General features: G+C 36.3%; 1 protein-coding gene across 3 annotated transcripts in view; it reads right to left on the reverse strand.

Annotated features, from left to right (window-relative positions):
• Positions 1-24,112, reverse strand: part of LOC137286985 (suppressor of lurcher protein 1-like) — a 563,849-nt gene that overhangs the window by 182,706 nt on the left and 357,031 nt on the right. For all 3 annotated transcript variants that reach the window (XM_067819057.1, XM_067819056.1, XM_067819055.1), the window contains exon 4: positions 84-156. In XM_067819057.1, coding sequence (XP_067675158.1) covers positions 84-156 — 73 coding nt within the window. The remainder of the gene's footprint in view (positions 1-83; positions 157-24,112) is intronic.

A 24,112-nucleotide genomic window follows, 5' to 3' on the forward strand; every position in this document is an offset into this window, starting at 1 on the left:
ATATCTACTACACACAATGCTACTGATGGCTGTGTATGGATGGTAGTGTTATTGACGAGAATGAGGAAGCGAAATGAACGTACCTGGATTGACTGTGTTACCTATCGACATGAGATATGACATGTATATCAGCAATCCCTCAAACCAATACTGCATCTGAAACAAACAAAAACACACTTAGCATATAATAAAATAAACCCACGTGAACTGTACATGAAGTTAGACAAATATGTTCCATCTGAAATGCACAATAAGACTTTTAAGATATCCTGAAACAGATGCATGTAAAATGTGCATAAAATCTGAAGCATGCAGGGACATATTCATAGATCACATAGATATGGTCCATGTGAAATAAACACTTTCAGAATATTATGAAATATACACATGTGAAATGAACTAGAATTCATACATGTTCCACCAATCTACAAGAAAATTACTTTCCCAGGTTTAGAGAAACAATGTATAGGAAAACTACCCAATGTTACTCTCAAAGTAACAGGGCTAAGCTTACCCTGAAAACATCCTTTCAGTGAGTGAGTGAGTGAGTGAGTGAGTGAGTGAGTGAGTGAGTGAGTGAGTGAGTGAGTGAGTGAGATTAACTCATAATGTATTCATATTTGTATCTGTGAAAACAAAAAACAAACAAAACAAAAGACAAAAAGATAAAGAAACTTCATTCAGGAACCATGATTCAGTTGGAGACACCAGGTGTCAGAAAATGAAAAGAAATGACCACCACATCCTGCCCTGCTTGTTACATCTGTCAAATGATCTGATGTAGAGTTGTTTGCAAAAGTTGATTGCAAATGAGGATGTCAAAGTAATTGAAATTTATCACAGTGGAATAATTTACTGACACACTTAAATGCTGACACAAAGTTATAAGGCTTTCTGAAATGTTCAACACTGAATGGGTCCAATTTTCACCGGTAAATATCACATTAGATCTACGTAGCTGAAATTAAAAAGCATGGATAAATCCAATTTACAAAAAGGAATTTCTGAACTTTACATGGTAAAAGTGATGTCAGTCCTAACACTCACAACAATTTTTATCCACTTACAGCAAACCACTCTCCAATTCCACACACAAGTTCATCATTTCCTTCAGAATGAGAGCATGAATTTATCTCCCACCTCATTCAACAAGGATGCACACTAACTAGTCAATAACTCTTCTCTAATGCGATGATACAGTTATATTTTTTTGGGCCGGAAATCTGTGGGTCAGTGTGTGAAGGAAATGCATTCCAAGTAATAATCTAGCTTCACATGAATGGACTACGAATTGCAATGCCAATGTTCTACAATAGAGAAGAGAGTTATGAGACCTTGTTAGGAAATATCAGCATTAACGCAAGAGAAAGAAATACCATTATTCATTGATTTAGGATCAATTTCTTTTCTGAACACATTGTTTTGTACGGTTCAAATGACATCAAATATCAATGCTGATTAGTCGTCAGACATGTTATAAACATGATATCATTGCCGAGATGCTTTGACATAAGGCATAAAGGTTTTATGAAATCAATTCTGTTGATACAGCTTAATACAAATACAATAAATAACATTGAAACCATAGTTTAACAAATACTTAGAGTATCAGGTCTCAGATCATTCTTTTCAGACATATTACAGCCTACTTTTTATCACCAAAGCAATGATTTAGAAAGCCTACGTGAAATCATATGTTGTTTCACAGGACATTGTGACTACACAAAACAACCAGTTAGCTTTTATTGGGGAATTTGTATCATTCTTTTATGTACAGTGCATTCACAATTTTTACAACATCAAAATGTCTACTTGCAAACTTTGCTGTTAAAACAATTACAGCTTTTTCATTAGATGAAGATCTTAAGATAAAATACAAAATTACATATGATTTTGGTTGGTCTGGACTGGAACTTCCACTGGTTGATATTATGAGCAAAGAGTGAGTGAATTTAGTTTTACACCACCTTTCGCAATATTCCAGCAATATCAGGGTGGAGGCACCAGAAATGGGCTTCACACACTGTAGCTATGTTTACAATCAAACCCTCCAGGCTACACACAATGCAAAGATCCTGACCAATATGTTGTTCCACAGGACATTGTGACTACTCAAAACAACCAATTACCTTTTGTTTGGGAATTTGTAACATTCTTTATGTAAAGTGCATTCACAGTTTTTACACTGTCAAAATGTCTGCTTTCACACTTTATATAAATTCACAATAAAATAAATTTCAAACTCAACTTTTTATTTTTGCCATATCAAAAGCACTGTGGGTGAATGACAAAAGTTATGCAGAGATGGAGGTGTGTATGTGAGGATGGGCGAGTGAGTGAGTGAGTGAGTGAGTGAGTGAGAGGTGAGAGAGTGTGTGTGTGTGTGTGTGTGTGTGTGTGTGTGTGTGTGTGTGTGTGTGTGTGTGTGTGTGTGTGTGTGTGTGTGTGTGTGTGTGTGTGTGTGTGTGTGTGTGTGTGTGTGTGTGTGTGTGTGTGTGTGAATATTGCGATTGTATGTAAGGAAGCACACATGATGTCAGTTCTGGAATGAAGACTCTCCTTTTAGAGATGCTTGTAGTTCACATTTTTCATTGGGGAGATGGTGTAGCCTAGTGGTTAGTGGTTAAAATGTTCACTTTTCATGTTGAGTTTGAATCTCCACATGGGTACAATGTGTGAAGCCAATTCCTGGTGTCCCAGCCATGATATTGCTGGAATATGGTCAAAGTGGTGTAAAACCCAAAACACTCACTCACATTCTTCAACATCAGCTGATGCCAGTCAGGGCACTATGACAGTTGTGCAGAATGGCTATGTTTTGAGTGAGTGAGCGAGTTTAGTTTTACGCCACACTGAGCAATATTCAAGCTATATGGCGGAGGTCTGTAAATAATCGAGCCTGGACCAGACAATCCAGTGACCAACAACATGAGCATCGATCTTTGCAACTGGGAACCGATGACATGTGTCAACCAAGTCAGCGAGTCTGACCACCCGATCCTGTTAGTCGCCCCTTACGAGAAGCATAGTCACCTGTTATGGCAAGCATGGGTTGTTGAAGGCCTATTCTACCCCGAGACCTTCACGGGTCGGGTATGTTTTGAACAAAGCAGGATAATCACCAAAGCGTGAATGAGGCAACATGTCTATGATGTCAAATTTGACCTGTTGAACATATATGAAGCTTTTATAAATGTCACATATCATTTGTATGACAAGGATACATTGCTATTGACAAGAATACATCATTCTGTGTTGGCATCAAAGTTGCAACAGTATGTGAATTCTGAAATGATTCTTTATCTAGACATAGCAAATAATCCATACATTTGTCTCAGTTTGATTCTGAAGCTAAAAGGGATCTTGAAAGCCAACTTTTGCATTTGTGGACTCGGCAAAAACAAATTCTCACTATTAATCAGAAGATGTTGCCTGACATACAGCATGTCAAATTTTCAGAAATTGAACCCTTACTGACAAGCTGGATTGACAATCCCCTTTACATTACCATTACTCCCCCTCCCTCCCCCTTACAGCCTCCCCTTTATCCCCAATCCAGAAATAACAAAATGATGATACGGAAGTGAAAATATTAAACAGTTTATGCCTCATTACCCTGAACACCTCTCCAAGTCAGGCACCACAGAGGTTTCATATCACAAATTCTGCCGATTATATTACCATGGATACTATTTGCCAAACTTCTATCAACACTGTTTCCACTTTTACGTCCACTCTCTCATCGGGCTCAAAAGCACTATAATCCAAATTTCACTGTTGAAATAACTAAGAGGTGGATCTCAGCAAAACAGAGAGGAGTGACTTTAGAGAATCCACTAATATTGGTACAGCCCATCTAAAATGCCATTTCGACCATCAAAGGCAGGAGCATCTTTGAGTCCCAAATCTTCGTACCATATCCCTAATGGATCCTCAGTGATGAAGCTAGACTGATGAGCATGGCTCACCAAGATAATGCATGATGGCAAGTTTTTGTTTGCCTTTCCCAAATAACTTGTAGACGCTAATTGTACATTGAGTTGTACCAGCAAGACTGTAGCATCATGGGTAATTCTGTATCATCAGCCATGTTTGCTTATACAGAATCCCTCGTGAGGATTGTCTCTGGCTGATATTCATACGCAGGCACATTGATGTTTCATTAAGTAAAGATAGAACTCTTCGTCACATTAGCAGAGTCCATCATGAAGTCACACCACCACCCACCTCTAGCAGAACAGTAGATTTGCCAAATGGACATCTTCATATTAGCAGAAAATGATTGTCACTGAAGAGCCATATACCAGTCCATGAAACCGTCTTAAAATGTAGACTGTCTCACTGAAATTGTTTCATCAAATTGGAATGAAATGTCTTTCTAACTATTCTAGTTTTGATTAACATTAGACTTTAATTAAAATTGGAATCAATGCTCAAATCATGATGTACATAATAAACCTTTTCTTCTACAAAAATCAATTTGAAGTTATTCAATATATTTCCATCACATTTTAAAAAATAGTACAGATTTTCAATTATGACAATTCATGCCCTGCAAATAGGCATTGGCATTTCTAATCTTATCAAATCTGATTTAGCAATATCTTAAATGAATTTTTACTTGATTATCATGTTATATTTGTTGCTAAACCAACGTTTGGATCTTCGGTGTTGCACTTCAAATACCTGGGCAAGCTAATGTGTAGTTATTACAAACCAAATTAAATTATGCCCATAAAACTGCAATTTTCACTCAATTAATGTATTGATTTTCAATTTAACAACCTGATTTCCTACATAAAGATTACTTAGAATTATTGCAGAATCCTAAACTTATAAAGGCACTCCTATAGATTGTTTAAGCATATTGATCAATATTCACACAATACCAAAAACAATAAAACATAGTTTTTAATCTTTTGAGTCTGGCAGTACAAGCACAGCTCTTATTTTCCCATTTTCTGCAGGAATTGGACCATACTAGTGATAATGGTCGACAAAAGTGAACACAGTGCTTCCTCACTGGCTGCTGATTAAACATGGCCGCCAGAGCAGACGTCACAAAACAAATTCTCCAGACCATTGCACAAATCTTGATGTGGAACTGATTCAGGGCGATACAGACCGCAGTCTCCATGTTGCATGCTTGACTGCCTTGTTATCAGGAATAAACACTTTCACAGGTGATTTGCTCCAAGAAAGATATTCACTACGAATGAATACCCCAGACATTGGTTCATTAACCTGTATAGTTGGTCATGTAAAGGTTCTGTTAATCCTTGACAAAAAAATTCTCAATTTCATCTTGGTTATAATTATCAATATTTTTTACGACCTTTTTCCATAAGAGTTTCCAACTTTGTTTGTGAAGTAGTCCCGATGCTATTATACTGAATGCTGGGAGTAATCACAAATTTTCCGGTTAAGTAACTTAATTGTATTCCACCAAGGTGGTCTTGTTACTGCATATTTTTTAAGTGAATTTTTATGATAGAAATAGTTTTGAATTATCTCCAATGAACTTCTTGTAAACTTAATCATTTTGTTCTTGAATAAAAATATACTTTTCTCAAAATAATACGATTAAAATCAATTCCTAATCTCAAGCTATCCTTCATGGCACATTTAAGAATAGACTTTCGCATTGTGCATGATCACTGGAGTATGATACTTGATGGAGAGAAAAACAACTAAATAACCACCGGAGCTTGCAAACTACTCTTTAAAAAAGATATGTAATGTAATACTGATGTTCAGTAATTCATTCAAAGTTTTCAGCTGAAAGGAGATCATGTCACTCTAGACACTTAAAGGTCAGTCCTGATCCACAAAGTTTTCATAGCCTTCTGTGCTGTCATAACTATACTGTTTGAAATGGTTACGAATAAGGTACTGCTATGATTGTTTGTGGATTGGCTACCTGGTGAGAGTGGGTAAGCAAGTATTGTTTCAAGCTGCTTTTAAGAATATTCCATCAATATCATCGAGAAAAGCTTCAGAAATCAACCTCACATGTTGCACCTATGTTGGAACTCAAACTGGATCTTCAGTGCGATGAGTAAACACTTTAACCACTAGGCTACCCCACTACCACCTTAGATTTGGTTAGATACAGTCTGATGATTCTGTTGAAACATTGTGGATACTGATTTAAACTTTGGAAGAAATCCCAGACTTTCATCCACAGATTGTTTTGATAGTCCCCCGGCATCCACTAGCCATACAAGATCTGATTTCACGTTTCACAATATTTCAAGTTTGACTTTTATTTGACACAAGAAGTAGCATCCTGAGAACTGCTTCTTGAGAAAAAGGCAATGTGTCGGGGGAAAAAAGATTTAACACAAGAAAGAGACAAAAGTCAGTAGGATGGTCAAGCGTAAATGATGCTTTGGAAGAAAATCCATCTCCATCAAATTTGGGATATTCTTGTACCCAGATTTTATTGCTTGTTGTGAGATTCAGTTAATGTGAAAGGTTGATTATAACAATAGCATAATCATCAACATATTAAAATATAAAAATCTCCTAAAACTTTAAAATTAGTAAAGTAAAAGACTGAGCATATGAACATGGTTGAAGCAAAAGTTGCACTTTTCATACATTTATTGTTCAAACTGATTGATCATATACTGTCAGATAGTGCTGAATCAAACTGCTATAAAGGACATCATACCACTAAGATCACTTCTGAAATGGACATAGCTGACCATTGGTCATTCACAGACTGAACCAATTCACAAAACTGTACAAACCTATCATTCATATTTTCCACTGAATCGCAAGAAATCAATAAAAAATATGATCTGATTATGGAAAGGTGGACACAGAATGTTTATTGCATTCCATTTATCCCTGAAATAAATGGCCTGATAAAACAAATTGTTTGATAAAGGAATAGCCTGTCTGTCTGGAGAGTTCAGACAAAGTATGACCATTTCTGTCCAATGTTCCTTGGTGCTTCCATAATGGAACACAGATTACAACACTCACAGAAGCAGGGTTTGCGGAATGTGACCATATCTCCAGGCTGTTCCAGTGGTCAGTTCATACAGTTGACCACGTACAAATATACAACAAAACACAGCTCCATAATCACCAGAAATCTTCACTCGAAACCAAGCCCACTGAACATTTTTGACTTTATAATAAGCATGTCTCTATGAATCTCCATCAAAATAGCGGTAACGCTGTTCTTAATTTTCGAAAAGGGCAAGGGCTCATTTGTATAATGGATTGCACAAACAGTATGCCATGTGTATTCAGAAAATACAGATGTATAGCTATTCCCCAAGATGTATCCTATTCCCCAAGATGTCTTTGTACAGTTGTTATTGTTAGATTTTTGTGTGAAAGTTGGAGGTAGTTTAGTGTTATACAGCTTTAAGCCAGACAACAGCAGTATCACAGAGACAGAGACAGAATAAACCCAGGTACCTGGTGTGAAGAGCAAATGCTAAAACAAATAGGCTATGCCACCATAATAAAAATGTGAGAGCATGCATTTTATGTGCAAGACTCCTAACATGTCCAGTCCTAAATAATGTAAGAATTCAATATTTACCCCAAAAGGTAGCAAATTACTCGAAATTGCACTCTAACTTTTTTAGATCTCTAGGAATTATAGCATTATTTATCGACGGTAATTTTACTTAAAGCATGCAACAATCTTAAGAAATAACATTTCATAGAATACTGTATATCCAAACTTATGTTATACTGGAAACATAAATCACAGTGAAATCATTCACTCCTTCAAGACTCCTGTGCTCATTTTTTCCCACTGCAGTTATAAATATCATGGGTGTATATTCTTTTTCCTATCAAAACATACATGCAAAAATGACATCATGTGTACCTTCTTCATCATAATTCACATGGAAAAGACTTTTACATGCTTTTTAATGATTCTAACCATTAGACACAGAATTGATTAAAGCTGCTACAAAATCCATCATGGCCACCTGAGCAGACGTCAGGAAACTGGTAACCTGAGACCATTACACAAATCAGTGATCGCAACACAAGACTCATCACAACGTGAGCTGGGCTTTTGTACAGTGGCAATATGCTTCGGTGAGTTCTCGTTGGGAATAAATACCTTTGCAGGTGATTATAGCAGATAAGGATATTCTTCAGTTTGCCCAGATTCTGTTAATAGAGAATCAATCCCTGTGTATTGACTAGCAACACTTAAAATCTACACTCAGAGCACAGGATAATGGCTTGGCTGTTTGGTTGGAAGTCTCAACATTGGTTTGGCACTGGAATGCGGTTTGAAGTATTGCCTTGTGCGGTGAAATATTTGATTTTATATTGTAGCTCTTGTGTATGGCAAAACATCACAATGTTTTATAATAATATCACTACTACTGCTACTACAACTGCTACTGCTACTGCAGCCACGGTTACTACTTCTACTGTTGCTGCAAACTACTTCTACTACTGCAACTATGTTTCTGTCTACTTCTGCTGTTGCTACTTCTAATATTGCAGCTACTGCTACTATTTCTACCTCTGCTGTTGCTATTTCTAATATTGCAGCTACTGCTACTATTTCTACTTCTACTTCTGCTGCTACAATTTCTGCTTCTACTGCTACTGCTACTATTTCTACTTCTACTGCTACTGCTACTATTTCTACTTCTACTTGTGCTGCTACTGCTACTATTTATACTTCTGTTACTACTTCTAACACTGCAGCTATTGCTACAACTTTTGTGTCTCTGCTACCAACGCTGAGTGAGTGAGTTTAGCTTTATGCCACACAGCAATGTTCCAGCTGTATGGGGGCAGTCTGTAAATAATCGAGTCTGAACCAGACAGTCCAGTGATCAACAACACGAGCATCAATTTGTGCAATTGAGAACCAATGACATGTGTCAATCAAGTCAACAAGCCTGATCACCCATTCTTGTTAGCAGGCTCTTGCAAAAAGCATGGGTTACTGAAGATCAATTCTAACAGAATCTTCACAGGTCTGAACAGGTCTTCATAAATATTGTACCCTGGATCTTAACAGCTGTTTAAATGTTGAGCATTTGCTCTCAAAAGAAATTGAGGGCGATTCAGACAGTTTGTTGGATTAACCAAATTCTTCATTATACAGGTCTACAGACTGGTTATATTTGTATCATTTCATGTATGTATCATCAATTACGATCACTAATGTCATTTACAAAGAATCTATTCATCATTAAGCATTTGAATAAAAAAAAATAAATACTCCATCAACTAATGACTGGGTCAAACTTTGGCTCCCTGACATTGCAGATATAAGTTCAAGGCATATTACAATTTGCATAGTCAGATTTTGTTCAAAGATTGTGAATGTAATTGATTATATTGTTTTGATAAAGTACATATGTCAATTACTGTGTTAAATGGCAATTTACTGACATCAAAAGTCATTAATTTCATGTTTTTATGACATTTAAAACCCTGATGTGCTGTCAGATGATTGATGGGGCATCTGGACTTGAACATTTTTGTAGCATTAATACCAAGCACAAATGTCAACATGATAATCAACAAGACAAATGAGTCATTTGCAAAAACACTACTTCACCACAGACTTACAGTTCAGCCTGACTTCAAGGATGGTTCAAGTGAAAATTCTCATTTGTCTCTAAGAATCAAGTGTGTAAGTGAGTGTGTGAGTGTGTGAGTGTGTGAGTGTGTGGGTGAGTGGGTGGGTGAGTGGGTGGGTGAGCGAGTGTGATTTAGCACTGGTTTTAACGATATTCCATTAATATCAACACAGGGGACACAGAAATGGTCTTCACACATTATATCCATGTAGGGAATCAAACTCAGACCTAAAGCATGATAAGCAAATGCTTTACCCACTTGACTTCTCCACTGCCCAACAATTAAATCAATGAAGTACATAGCATAAATACTGAAGATAAAATGACATATAGTCAATATAACAGTCTCTTTTCAATATGAGTGAGTGAGTGAGTGAGTGAGTGAGTGATCTACCTAACCAGGAGTCTGCAGATGACTTGACCCCTAGTAGCTGTATTACAGTGTCTATTTACTGTACATCTCAGACACTGATACTACAATTTAAGAGGAAAGTTAAATTCAACAAAATCCTTGTAGAACTCTCGATCATGAAAAATAACATTTCTCCCCAATGAGGTATAGGTCAGGCCTGGTTTCGTCGGTTATTTCATTCTCAAAAGAACAGGAAATGATTCACTATGACATCTATTGTAGATTTCCACAAAAAGAAACAGGCAAAAACACTGATCAAAGACCAGAAACTAGCATAGACAAAAATACCTCTCTCCTCCACAGTGCAAAATAAACAGCATTTGTTCTTCTCAGAAAAGGGTCGGCCTAAACCTCTCAACTCATTCCAATCTAATCCCCTGTGAGAAACAGTCAATCAACAGCAACAACAGCCAAGTGGCATCGTTGTCCACAGCGCAACATCGACCTCATCGAGATCAGAGTCTGAGACGAACACTTTCCAACAATTCGCCGACACATTTGTGTGAATCTATGCCATAAATGTTGTCTTTTGATAAAAAATTCAATCATTGATTTTGGCTTCTTACTATGTGGATCGTATTCTGGCGAAGTTATTACATGGCTCAACTCTGAAAGGACATGATGCAGTCGTGTCTTGAAAGCGCATTGATTAAGTCAAGAGAGAATGTCTCTTTTCTGTAATATCTTAAAGAAGAGCTAGGAATATCTTTTCTTCGAATATAATCCAGCTTCTTAAGGAAAATCTTTTATTCTGCTTCCACTATTAAACACCAGCATCAACCTAATATTGACTAAGCACACAGTAAGTCTCTGTATTTTAGAAAATGAATTTTGCTATGAACAGTCTCCACTAGCTGTCCCTGCTTTGAATTCAATCAGTAGAAAATCAGCCATGTATTCCTTCTGAAAGGTATTCTATTCCACTTTGTCATCATCAATAGCCTATAAAAGTGTCATGCAATATTCCTCTAAAGCTGGATCAGGTAATAAATGGCTCTCCATAAATTGAAAATTATTATTTCAGCAATGGTGCGGCTTGAGCTAATAAGAACTCAAACTGAACTTTAATAAAACTACTGATCCTGGTCTTGGTCAACAAAGACTGAGACAGTCTCAGTCACCAAGTAATGTCATCAGTTTATATACTGAACAACAAAAGAAACGTTAAAAAAAAATATATATATCACAAAAGTAAGCGTTCATAGTCACACCTTCTATTGAAGAACTTGACAAAAAGTAGCTGCATTTCTTTTGCTGTTCAGTATATTTACTGTATTTACTGTCAGCAGCTGCTTTTTCAGCATGGTCATCTGCTCCTGCTCTCAGCCTCTTTCATTAGTTACTATTAACCCCTTCTAGTGTCTTTTAAAATTAGCTATTATTATCAATACCATCATTAGCCATTATTGCCATCAGCTACTGTCATCAGATACAGTTATCAGACACATTCATCAAATACATTCATCAGATACTTTCATCATCCATTTTCATCAGCTACTTGTATCAAACTTTTATGTGTTACTGCTATCACCTAATTTCATTAGTTCCTGTCATCGGCTACCATCATAGCTTAAAATTGTTCTTTGTGACACAAACTATGTTAACATATTTCTGTCCTGACAGACATTGACCGTCTCGGCTATATTCTTCCCTGGGATGACTCTGCTGTCAATTTCCTGGGTGAATGAACTATTCCTAGTTTCCTGAAACCGATGTCTGGCAAGACCCATGATGTTAAACATAGACCTACTATACTCTAAAGGCCTTAGGCAAATCTTTGAGTTTCACTGAAAATCAACGTTGAGTAATATATGCAAAGAGGTAGTTGCTGACTGAATCAATAATGTTTATATGGTAGGAATATTAACTCAAACCATGACCTTGACCATGACCTTTTATAGAAGAAACAGGCCAAGGTCATTACAAGGAATCATCTGGTTCATTATGTGAGAGTTTCTGGGGTATCTTGACAGTAAAACAAGTCCATTCCATCTCATTAGGAAATGGGTTAATTTGATAAATCTGAGAAGATAAAAAATGACAGGGATATAGAATATCCAAATTAAGCATGTATGGCAACCTTAAACATGAAAATAATCATCACAAATGCACTGAAACAAGTCTCTGGCATTCCAAATGACTTGTCTCATTAATAACAGAGTAAACTCAATAAACTCTGGTATCTCAATTATATCAAAGAAAGGAGGAGCATGTTGACCTTTAAAGTGATCTGGGTCAAGGTCATTTTCCAGAACATTACTCTTGCTGCTGTGAATGATGAGGATATTGACAGTTGAACATCAAGGCTCTGGTTCTCAAGGAAGTAATTGAGTATGTTGTCCATTTGTAAACGGGTTTTCTGGATACTAATTGTATTGGTCATTGAAGCAGAAGCAGACATTAGTCTTTGGCCATTTTGTGCTATGGTTCCTTATAGTCTAACATGGTTATGCTTATTAATTTCGATCATTTTAAAAAAAATTAATCAATGCTTGAAATGAACAACATTCTAACATCTTGAATGAAATGTGAAATTGCACCAAAAAAATGAAAATTTTGTCTTTTGATACATAGACAACACAGATCAGAACAGATGCAGTTAACAAAATTGGTGGTTAAAAGGGTTATTTTGAAATTGTTTCCTGAAATCAGAGCATATTTTTAGCATCATCTCTAAGTTGAATGCCTCTACAGTTATATAAGAACCCTATCCTTGTTCAATTTATTTCTGTATAAAATAAAAAAAATAGGCTAAATATTGAAAACCATTACGTCTCCTTTTCTCAAGAAGTTTTCAACCTTTTCATTAAATATATAGTTCACCAAATGGATGTTCTTGCATCTTAATTTGGAAAATTAATTTCTAAGATGATTAGCACTAATAAAATTACTTATCCATTTATTTTAACCTTTATAACATTGTTTCTTTCATATGCATACACCTAAAAGAATAAATCTATATGATTTAATTTTTAATGATAAGTACATACTCAGGTTAAATGGAACATGTGCCCACCTGGATGAGCCTATCAGAATGATGCTAATTTACTTGAAGCCTAAGTGATGGCATACATGTTTACCTGAAACCCTGAAACCTGAATGACATTATGCCTGTTTACTTGAGGCCTTAATTATGTCATGCCTGTTTACTTTAAACATTAATGACACCATGCCTGTTTACATGAAACCGGAATGAAATCATGCCTGTTTACCTGATACCTGAATGAATTAATGCCTGTTTACCTGAGGCCTTAATGATGTCATGCCTGTTTACTTGAAGCATAAATGATGTCATGGCTATTTAGCTGAAGCCTAAAAGTTATGCCTATGTAGAAGAAATATCATCAAGATTATCTAAAGCTCATACAATATCAAACTGTGGTTGACAAATACACTGTGACGGTCAGTGACTAGCCACTGGTAATCAGTAGTTAAAAATGCCAGGTAGTTAGATTTCAACACTGATATTCCAACAATATTCCAGATATCTTCAGATCATCCAGTCCAGTGATCAACATTATGACCATCAAACTTAGCATTTGGGGTGATATGACTCACCTAAGTAAGTGACCGTGGTCACGTCTCGTCATTTTGGGTGGCGGGGTGGCCCAGGTTCAATTTACCACAAAGGTATAATGTGTGAAGCCCATTTCTGGTGCTCTTCTATGATATTGCTGGAATATTGATAAGGGGGTCAAAACCCAAACTGACTTGCTAGTAAAAGAGAAATTCTAGCGAGTCCACCATATCATGTACCATCCTGCTGATTCAGTCCTAGTCAGCCCCTTTAACAAGCAACATTGATTAAATACACTTCTACAGGAAGTATTGATCTGAGTGAAGAAGTGTGAATTCAGGGACACTATCACTTTGAAAGAGCATTGAATCTTCATGATTTTCAAACAAAAGTGGACCTTTTTCACTTACTATGTCAATTTTTAGACCTTTATCAGTGAAATTAATCACAGATTTGATTAATGTTGTGGGTATCACAAGTCAGAACTGATTGACATGTTGTCAATTAACCTACCTTTTCTTGACTTTGTGTGTCAAATTTCTAATTATGTCTCAGCTGGTTTTTACTTAGGTATTTAGTCTTGGGGCATTTTAATACACCAAATTCTCTGTCATTAGAAAATGGATATGATATACTAACCTTCCTTGCAGGCATGCTTTTACATTTAAACTTGTGTATTTTATCTTCAACGCTGATTTCACCAATTTCAGAAGAAAAAAAAAATGACATCTGTCAGTTTCTTAGTGATAACAGTGCTTCAGAGAATTGATTTTATGTTGAAATTTTATTAGATTCTCAGACATTTCTGAAATCTACATGAAATCATATGAAAGGGTATTAGAACAAATTGTTGGTCACCAAAACAGTTCACCAGAGTGCCATGTTTTAATTTACTTTCTGTTCTGCAAGAAATAACATGCTCCAAAATACCAACCCTTGATATTACAAACCAAAGGGACAAGTTATAATAACAATAATCCTTCCAACTATATGAAAATATTTCTCAGCTCTTTGGGAAATATACAACAAAACCTGACTGCCAGTAGGTAGATGGTCATACTTCATCCAACTTGTTACCCGTTTGCTGCTGGGTTACAGAGGTATGTGAGTGAGAGAATGAGTGAGTGAGTGAGTGATCGAGTGAGTGAGTATGGTTTCACACGGCTTAGTATATCATGGCAGAGCCACCAGAAATGGGTTTTCAGCGTGAACAAATGCTGCTAACCACTAGGTTATTACCCCTCTATCATCAATAACTTGTGATTCATTTATATTACACATTTTTTGGAAAATGTGTTTACTTTTGAACTCAGTGAAATTTGTTTTGACGAATGGTCAAGAATGGTATTTTCTAGTGACATACTGATCTTAAATAAAATACATGATTAATTGTAATTATACTTGAATGAAGTTTGAATAAATGCAATTCTCCTGGAAATGTATTTTTTACAAAGGTTTACATAATGTTTTAAGCTGCTTATAAAGCAGGTGGTGGGGTAGCCTAGTGGTTAAAGTGTTCGATCTTCACTCCAGAGACCCAAATTGGATTCCCATAGGTACAATGGGTACAATTGTACATGGGTACAATTTGTAGAGCCCATTTCTGGTGTCCCCCACTGCGAAAGTACTGGAATATTGCTAAAAACAGCAAAAACAAAACTCACTCACACACAGTTATAAAGCACCCTATATGTCTGACCATAAACATCAATCAGAAATATTTACTGAAAGAGCAAGAACAATAAACTGTCATCATGAATGGATTGATCTCGTATATAATGAACTTCTTCGTGCAATCTGTGTGAAAGAATGAATGTCACTCATATATTTGTCCTTCCTGGTCCCACTGGGTCATATTTCATTGTCACATAAATGTTTATCCTTGTTATTATCACAATACTTTCAAGATTCATGTGTTATGATGAATCACCGGAACATTAAGAATATAAACTAGCACTTCTATGAAGATATTGATAGGTAATTTCATAGCTGTTGTTCTCTTAGATACTCCATTCATTCATTGACTGATGGAGATGTGGATCACAAATGGATATCTTGCACACACACACACGCACACTTCAGTGACAAAATTATACATTGTACATTAGACATTATACATTGTGACATAGTTGGAATGGTAAAATAGATTCTGGTTTTAGTAATAATTTCAGCATTGTGATGCTAGTGAAACTAGACACATTCAATTGTTGCATATATACATCACCAAACATCAACTAAAATTCAAACAGAGAGTCTGCAACAGTAACTGGCATCAGCTTGTACACAGAAACACAGCTTTGAATTTCAGTCATTAAAAATTTACAGCACAAGCAGTCGACCATCACAGACTGAACACACATAACAATTGTCTACACCACACACTGTTGTAAAACAACCTTCACCATACCTTCATGTGAAAAATGAAAGACATCGTCATTCATATTGTACATCCATGAACAAGCAAAGCAGTCGGACACTCCTTCCTCTCATAGATATATATTTCACTCGAAAGAAATCCATGCCGTTACGAACGTGTTCATTTCAAGGCAAACAATCCTCCTCCCGCTAGTCGTTTTCCACTTACGATATAACACTGACATTGCTGAATGAGCAATAGCCTCCCCACCTACATCATGGTGCACACCCCAGTGCTCTCAGATCAATATGAGATAAATCTTCTAAATTAATATTTGTGCGAGAACCCACACTTGGGTAAGTGAGAACAAGATGGAATCGGATGTGCAATAATTATAGGGAAGGGGGAGCAGTCACCGACAGACTCTCTTTAAAAACGTTATAACCATCACTATGAGAAGAGCATGGATTATGTCAAAATGAGTATTATCTGGCTCATGGTTTTTAAAAAAACATATATGATATTGATACCAGATACTTAAATAATAATAATAATAACAGCTATTTATAAATTTCCCATGAATAAAATATATATTGAGAAATGAATAAAAATGATTTGCCAAAGTAAAATCATATTGATTTTGGTCATGAATGCTTTGTATGATTTATTACTTGATTACAACAATCTGTGATTATTTGCAACTACTTTTATTTGGTTGGTTTGGAGTGAATTTCCATGAACATCGTTGTCTCAAGACTTCTATTGATTTATTTGTGTACTATCATTTCCTCCAATGATTGCACAAATAAAATACCAACTCCAGACAAGAACCAGTCTCAATCATCAGTGAGATGGGATGGGCAAGACACATGCAAAAACATCATGACTGGATTGTTGAAAAGCACCGACAAAACCAGGAACCCTGAAGAAGGACAAGCATATCCTGCAGACTGTCAGCAGGTTGGAACTGAATATTACCTCGGACATGTTGTCTTAATGGAAGGATACTAGACAGGTCAATATGAATATGCATTTGGAGAAAGGTCAAAGGTGACAATCTATCAAGCATGTTTGGTGCCAGCTCATATCAGAGGTGCAAGGTCACACCGTATGGCCTTGACAAGGTTCATTTGAATATTGCATGTCATGTTAACAAGAACTGACACTGACAATGTCTCATGCATAATGCTAGTGAGTTAATAATATTTTATACCACAGTCAACAGTTCTCCAAATTGTTCAGTTTGCTTATAATGGAGAGTGAAGCAGGTAAATCTCTCACCTGGGTATAATGGACAGTCAGGGTAGAAGTCATGATAAATCGAATATCTATTTGACATACTTGGTAAGTTTTATAATCTTCCAAGATCTCTATACTTCCGCCTGACACTCTCATATCAGTTTTTTAGTATGGTAACATGTTTGTTCCCAAAATACAACAGTTCAGATAGACGCAAACATGATACTTGGAAACAATGAGTTTTATATTTATCATTTGTGCATACAGCTGACTGTCTCACTGAATACACCCAAAATATCAATCACATGCAATAATCTCATTCTTTTATTTCAAAGTTGCCCAGTGTAACAGAAAAACAAATTGAAACTTTATAATTTTCATTTGTTTACCAAAGTTGTATCATACTGTTCATTACATAAATAACAGAAGTTTTGTCTAAAACCTGTTCTTTGGAAGGTTAGTGTGAGCATGACAACTGGCAAAAACATTGTACACCAAAACATATTCTTACATACAGAACACTGCTGAGATGCGTGATGTACGAATACTGTATGCATAGTCATGTGATCTGAGAACCATCATGGTATCTGGTCAAATGATCTTTGAACCATGATGGCATGTAGACATAAGACTTACAACCACGATGGCATTTAGTCAAATGACTTGAAAATAATCATGGCATACAGTCATATGACCTTTCAACCATGATGACATATAGTCACATGACTGACTTTAAAATAATTATTGCATGTTGACATATGACCTTTGAACCATGATGGCATATAGTCCGCTTAACTTGTAAATAATGATGGCATGTAGTCAGATGATCCATGAACCATAACATACATTATTTTGTGAATACCAAGAGAATTTTCAACTTTGTTTCAGACACTTACAGTCTGGTACATTGACTATCAATGGATTGCATGTCCAAGAGTACATTCTTGAAAATGCAGTTATGTGGGCAGACACGATTATTTTTCCAATGAAAAGAAAATCAAAGCCTGATTGCTGGTTGCTAAAATTGTCCTCTGCCATGACAAAGCTTAACTAGAACTCTCATATTTAAGATTAACATCATACAAATAGCTTAAACATGCAATGCAGCCATATTAAATGGTTACAATTGATTCTGAAATTCTTGCATGCACTGCATATTCCCATGGAGTTTGCAATTTAGCTGCAAAAACTACAATCTGGCAAGAAACGAATGCTATACTCTAAAATAGCTTCTAATACCTAACATTAAATGATCATGACCTTCAAAGGAAAATGAATTTCAAAGACTTACCATCACTATCAAATATTCATTGTTTTGACACGAGAAACATTTGCTGAGCAGTTATTTTGGCTTAAGACCATTTTCAAAATTAGATATTTTTTATCTTTTTAAAATTTCCCTTAGTTGGGGGATGAACTGGCAAGTTGGTGTATGAGGAATTGTGTTGGAAAAGCAATCAGACCACATCACACAGACAGCTGAGCTTTTCATAAAGAAACATTTAGAAGAAAGCTCTTGAATCCCCATGACCTCAGAGCACCAACTTTGAGCTATCGTAAAACACAAAACTGTGTCTCTGAACCAAGACATCAGAAAAGCTGAAGTCCCTCTGGAACATAAGCATCTGGACCAAATCACCATCTTCATCATCCATCCTCTCGCAAGCTTAAAGTCAATATGTTTCTTACCATATTCTCAACACCAAGGACTGACATATTCTGAAGTATATGTACAAACATTTCAGATTTAAAGAGAAGCTAATTCTAAAGAATTCCAAATGCCAACACCTGAGAGTCATTAGTCTTGATTATTTTCTGATAATTTAATTTCAAATTTGCACAAATAGATCACTGAAAATCAGGGATTATATGAGTGGGACCGTGTAAAGGTCTCTCTCATCTTAAAGTCCGTAAACCACAACATTTGTAAGGATGCATCAAACTATTGATGGATTGCAAGTGTTGAGTCTCCAATAGCAATTAATTTGTGACAGAAACAAAACAATATCGATACATTGATATTATGTGTGACAATGGATAGTTTAATAATTGACATCCGATGATAAATTCACAGTACTTATTATTTTTTGGGTGTACTTGCAGTTTCATTGAGTTCATGTTTTAACTGTTTACTTGATCTGGGTTTTAATTTTCCTGTTAGTTACCAAGAGACTACTTCAACTTGTTTATATTTCTTATAAATGACACACTCATTTGAAAAATCACCATCACAACAGCATGTTGCAATAGACTATCACTGATAATGGTTTTCCCTCAATAGTCATCCCTACCATTTTCTCTCTGCAACCGTGAGTTGCCTCATGCAGAAAAAAGTATTGAATATGTTGAAATAATTATTTCATACCAATGAAAAGTAAACTAAACATTAGTGTACACAAGAATGATAATGACAAAAACCAAGCAACACAACATAAATACTTAAAAAAAAATATTGTTGTTCGAACTGGAAAATCGGAACAGGTGCTTGAAACGTCCTCTTCCATTTGTGCAAGGGCAATACTGAAGCTGACGGCTTTTCGTATATATATTCAATTTCAGTGATTTAAGGTTGCTGTTTTTACTATTTCAGTAGTGAGATATTATGTTTATTTTATTATTTCCACGATTAATGTGGACTTTTCTGCATTTTCTTGCACAGTGGGGAAGTTTTCTTCAATAGGTCTGTGATAGGTAAGTGACAGTGACAAGAAAATCCAGTGATGAGATTCATCAGCAAAAGAGGCTGATATCTTGTTTTGTCAAGTTTTAAGTTAATTTTAATTCAGGATTAAGGAGTTACAACCTGTGATGCCTTGGGAAATATAACATAAAATATTTTTGTAAAGGAAAGGGGATAAAAGTTTAGCAGCATAGACTGAAATTCTCAATGTACTCTTCCTTTCTCAGTCATTTCTTTCTACTGTGCCTTTAAAACAGACCTCAAACACGGCCTCCATTGCATGAAGCTAATGACAGTTTTGTGACTAATTACTATAGCTCCATTCATCAAGATCGGCCCCTAGATTGTTTCCTGCAGACATCCCATCCAAGTAATTGCCAAACTATCTTTCATTTGAACTATGGGACCAAAGATCAAATGCAACTGAGGAAATGGTCCATGTGTCCTCGGCACCAATGGTTCTCCATGAAAGGAAATGAAGCTGGGCTCCACTTCATCTTGCTTAAAGGAGTTGGGATAAGGACTAAAACCATGGGTACATGCGCTTTCATAGGCAAAATAGGCTTCTGGGAAATTCCTGACAGCATGGGAGCTTTGATTCTAAGAATCTGACTTGGCACATTTGATAATGGTAGAAAGGAGCATGTTTCTTTGATTTCCAAGAAGCAACACGACACTGATGATTTCAATGGCTGATACCTGACTCCTTAGGCGTAGTGCCACAGCTTGGCAGCACAGGAGGGTATACTAAAATAACCCCCTTGCAACTAAAGGTTTAAAGACTTCATCATCTCATGTACTACATAATTTCGAATAATTGGAAGGAAAGACGGAGATGAATGTCATTTCTCAGACAGCAGGATCGCTGCTGGAGAGCAAGAAGTTACAATTGAATTTAATGATCACATTGGTCCTTTGATGGAATGTGTAAATATATTTCCTATAATGGCAAATGGAACTAATTTTAGTCTACATGACCTGATGAAGGAATCTTTGATATGCTTCAGTCAGGATATAATTATCTGTGGCTTGATTAGAATTTAAACTGTCTTTAGTGTGTCCAAATTGTATGTGAATTATTGAACACGGTGTTAAGACATCAATTGAAGAAGCAAGTTACAAGTATTAGGAAACATTAACCATATATAGGATCAAAAAGCTGTGAAATATATTTCTGAAGTGACTCTGCTGGAGGTGGGGGGAGTTAGCTCAACATATCCCTTGTCTTTTGGTGAGTGGGTGGTCTTTACCTTTTGGTGAGTGAGTGGGTGGGAGGCCTTTGTCTTGGGTGAGTGAATGAGTAGGTGCTCTTTGTCTTGGGTGAGTGAGTGAGTGGGTGGACAAGTGGGTGGTCTTTGTCTTTTGGTGACTCAGTAGGTGGTTTTTGTCTGTGATTTGGTGAGTGAGTGATTAATTGGTCAGTGAGTCAGTGGTATTTATCTTTGAGGAAATATGCAGTTCAGTGAGTGAGTCAGTGAAGGACATGGTAATGACAAACAACACCTACAAAACATACAAGTACTTCAGGAAATCAACAACAGCTTGACTTGGGAGGAAAACCCATAGTGTACAGCTCAGAATTACCACCATGTTGAAACCACCAAGCAACTCCAGAAACACTTTCAGGAAGAATTGAACTACTCTTACGAACAAACAAAATTTGTTGATCAATCATTTCCTTCATTAAATAATTGTGGCAATCACTATCTTGTACAGGAAGGAAAGTGACCTTCATAATTTGATTCTACTGGAGTTAAGACACCCAGTGAAATTATAACATTCCAATTTGGACATCATCATCAGTTTTATTGATAAGGGCAGATCAACAAAGAGGACATCTTCAATTCACAGGTTATGACATGATAAAATTCGAAGATATTAAATAACCCAAGTGTTTGATCACCACTGATCAATGTTCTTTGAAATGCCAGATAAATAACTGCTAATGATTGAGATCGTCTTTGGGGACCTCTGTACCTCCTTGCTGTTTTCTGTTCCCGACAGGAGGAACCCAATATTTTCTATTTGGAGTGGAGTTTCTATTGTGTTATGATATTTCTCATGAATGAACTATATATCAGAATGGGTTAGAGCTGATCTGCAGCAAACCATCCTTGTCATAAGAGATGACTAACCGGACTGGGTGGTCAGGCTTGCTGACTTGGTTGACAAACGTCACTGTATCCCAGTTGTGTAGATTGATGCTCATGCTATAGATCACTAGATTGTCTGGTCCAGACTGCCACCATATAGCTGGACTACTGTTGAGTGTGGCATCAAACAACATACACTGTTGCACTTTTTCTGTTCATCCTCAAACTGACTGATGAGTTAACTGGCAGTTTTAAATTCAGAAAAGCATAAATGCAACAGATACACCACACATGATTGATGATATTTACCTAAACAAGCAAAGGGAGAGTCAGACGTTCTGCAAGCTTTTAGTAATAGTCCTGTCAAATCAACAGATGGTCTGACTTCACGTTTAATGAATACTAAATCTACATTCATACATAAGAGAATTAGTACTATCTTCCTGTCTACTGTTGGAAAAAAGAAACAAATTTAATTGACTCCATAGCCACAAGGTCATGTTTGTTGTGATTTGCATTGAATTTAATTTAAATATTTAATTTAGATTCATCATTGACTCCATGAATTTGGTTCCAGGCCTGCCTTGAATAATATACCAGTGTGCCAGATTGACCTGATCCAAAAAAAACAAAGTGAGGCTACTTTGACATCTTTATCCTTGCCATGGAGTAAAGAAACTGAGAAACATAATGATGGCAAACTAGGATTCGAACCCATAAGCATTATTTTCTTTGCAGTAGATTGATTATTGATTATTGATCATTTGACCGGAAATGATTATTTACAGGACAAATATTTGGAATATTGCTGAGCTTAACAACAAATCAACAATCAAAAACTTTTCATGCATGTCTAAGGGAAGTAACTCTACACAATCTTGCAGTGTCATAAATGTAGGCAATCTCCCCAACCCTGGAGTTTTGAAATAACTTTCCTCTGACCTTTCTTTATCTCAAAACTAGTTACCCACACTGAAATAATTGAATTGGGACTGTTGTAATCAGATTTTTTAATTTCAGTAACTATTTCAATTATCTGAATCTGGCTTCATGGCAACCTTTGAAATGACGGCACTTGTTTTCAGACAGACTAATGCATAGATGTCAGGAGAGAAGATGTTAGACAGATTGCTAAATCCACATGCTGGATTGACGTCTTGGTTGCTTCTCATTTAGTTACGCTACGCACTGTACCTCAGAACAACAAGGAACTATGAACATAAAGATTTTTACACAAGCTCGGGTAATGAAAAATTCACACTCGTTTTGTATAAGTCTTTTCACACACTTACTTGAGTGTATTAATTTCCTTATTATCAGTTTAATTGATTTATATTTGTGCAGTTAAAGTCGGTTAGCAAGAACTATGGTACTGTTCATTGATGTCACATTCAATTAACATCACAGATGACAAAATAAGAAAACAATGGTTGTAAGGCAAAAGTGAAATGTATATGAGCACATATGATATACATGACACATGTAACGTTTCACCATATAAAAAATATGTTTCATCAGACAGGGTATAACGGTTTCCTTTTCCTCAGCCAGTGATTGACATCATGAACATACATCTGCACAAATGGTAGCATCCTCGATATCTCCAGGGTATACGTTCCGAAAAGTCTCCACTGTACCCTGGACGCATCTACGGATCTGCCGGTAAATTTATTACCTCCCTTGACTGTCTTTTGATCCAGTCAGGTGTCTACGCTGGGAAGTTGAGCGAACCAATCACAACTCACTTTCGTTTTTTTAATTATCTAACCGATTATACTTGTCAACAGAAACCATGCCGAGGTTTCCAGGGTAAAGTGGAGACTTATCGGAACGTATACCCTGGAGATATCGAAGATGAAATGGTAGCTGATGCTGCTGCTGTGAAAAAATATTGTAGTGCAGGATTTGTTAAACAGTAAGTGAGTGAGTTTATTTTTACGCCACACTCAGCAATATTCCAGCTATTTGTCAGCTGTCTGTAAATAATTGAGTCTGAACCAGATAATACAGTGATCAACAGCATAAGCATCGAACCATGCAACTGGGAACCGATGACGTGTCAACCAAGTCAGCCAAGTCCTGTTAGTTGCCTCTTACGACAAACATAGTCACCTTTTATAGCAAACCTGGGTTGATGAAGGCCTATTCTACCCCGTACCTTCATGGATCATTTGTCAAAGAAACAACAGATACTTTAACACATGGACTTTGTGATTGGCAGGAGG

The sequence above is a fragment of the Haliotis asinina genome, chromosome 6 (assembly GCF_037392515.1).
Source record: "Haliotis asinina isolate JCU_RB_2024 chromosome 6, JCU_Hal_asi_v2, whole genome shotgun sequence".
NCBI lineage: Eukaryota > Metazoa > Mollusca > Gastropoda > Lepetellida > Haliotidae > Haliotis > Haliotis asinina.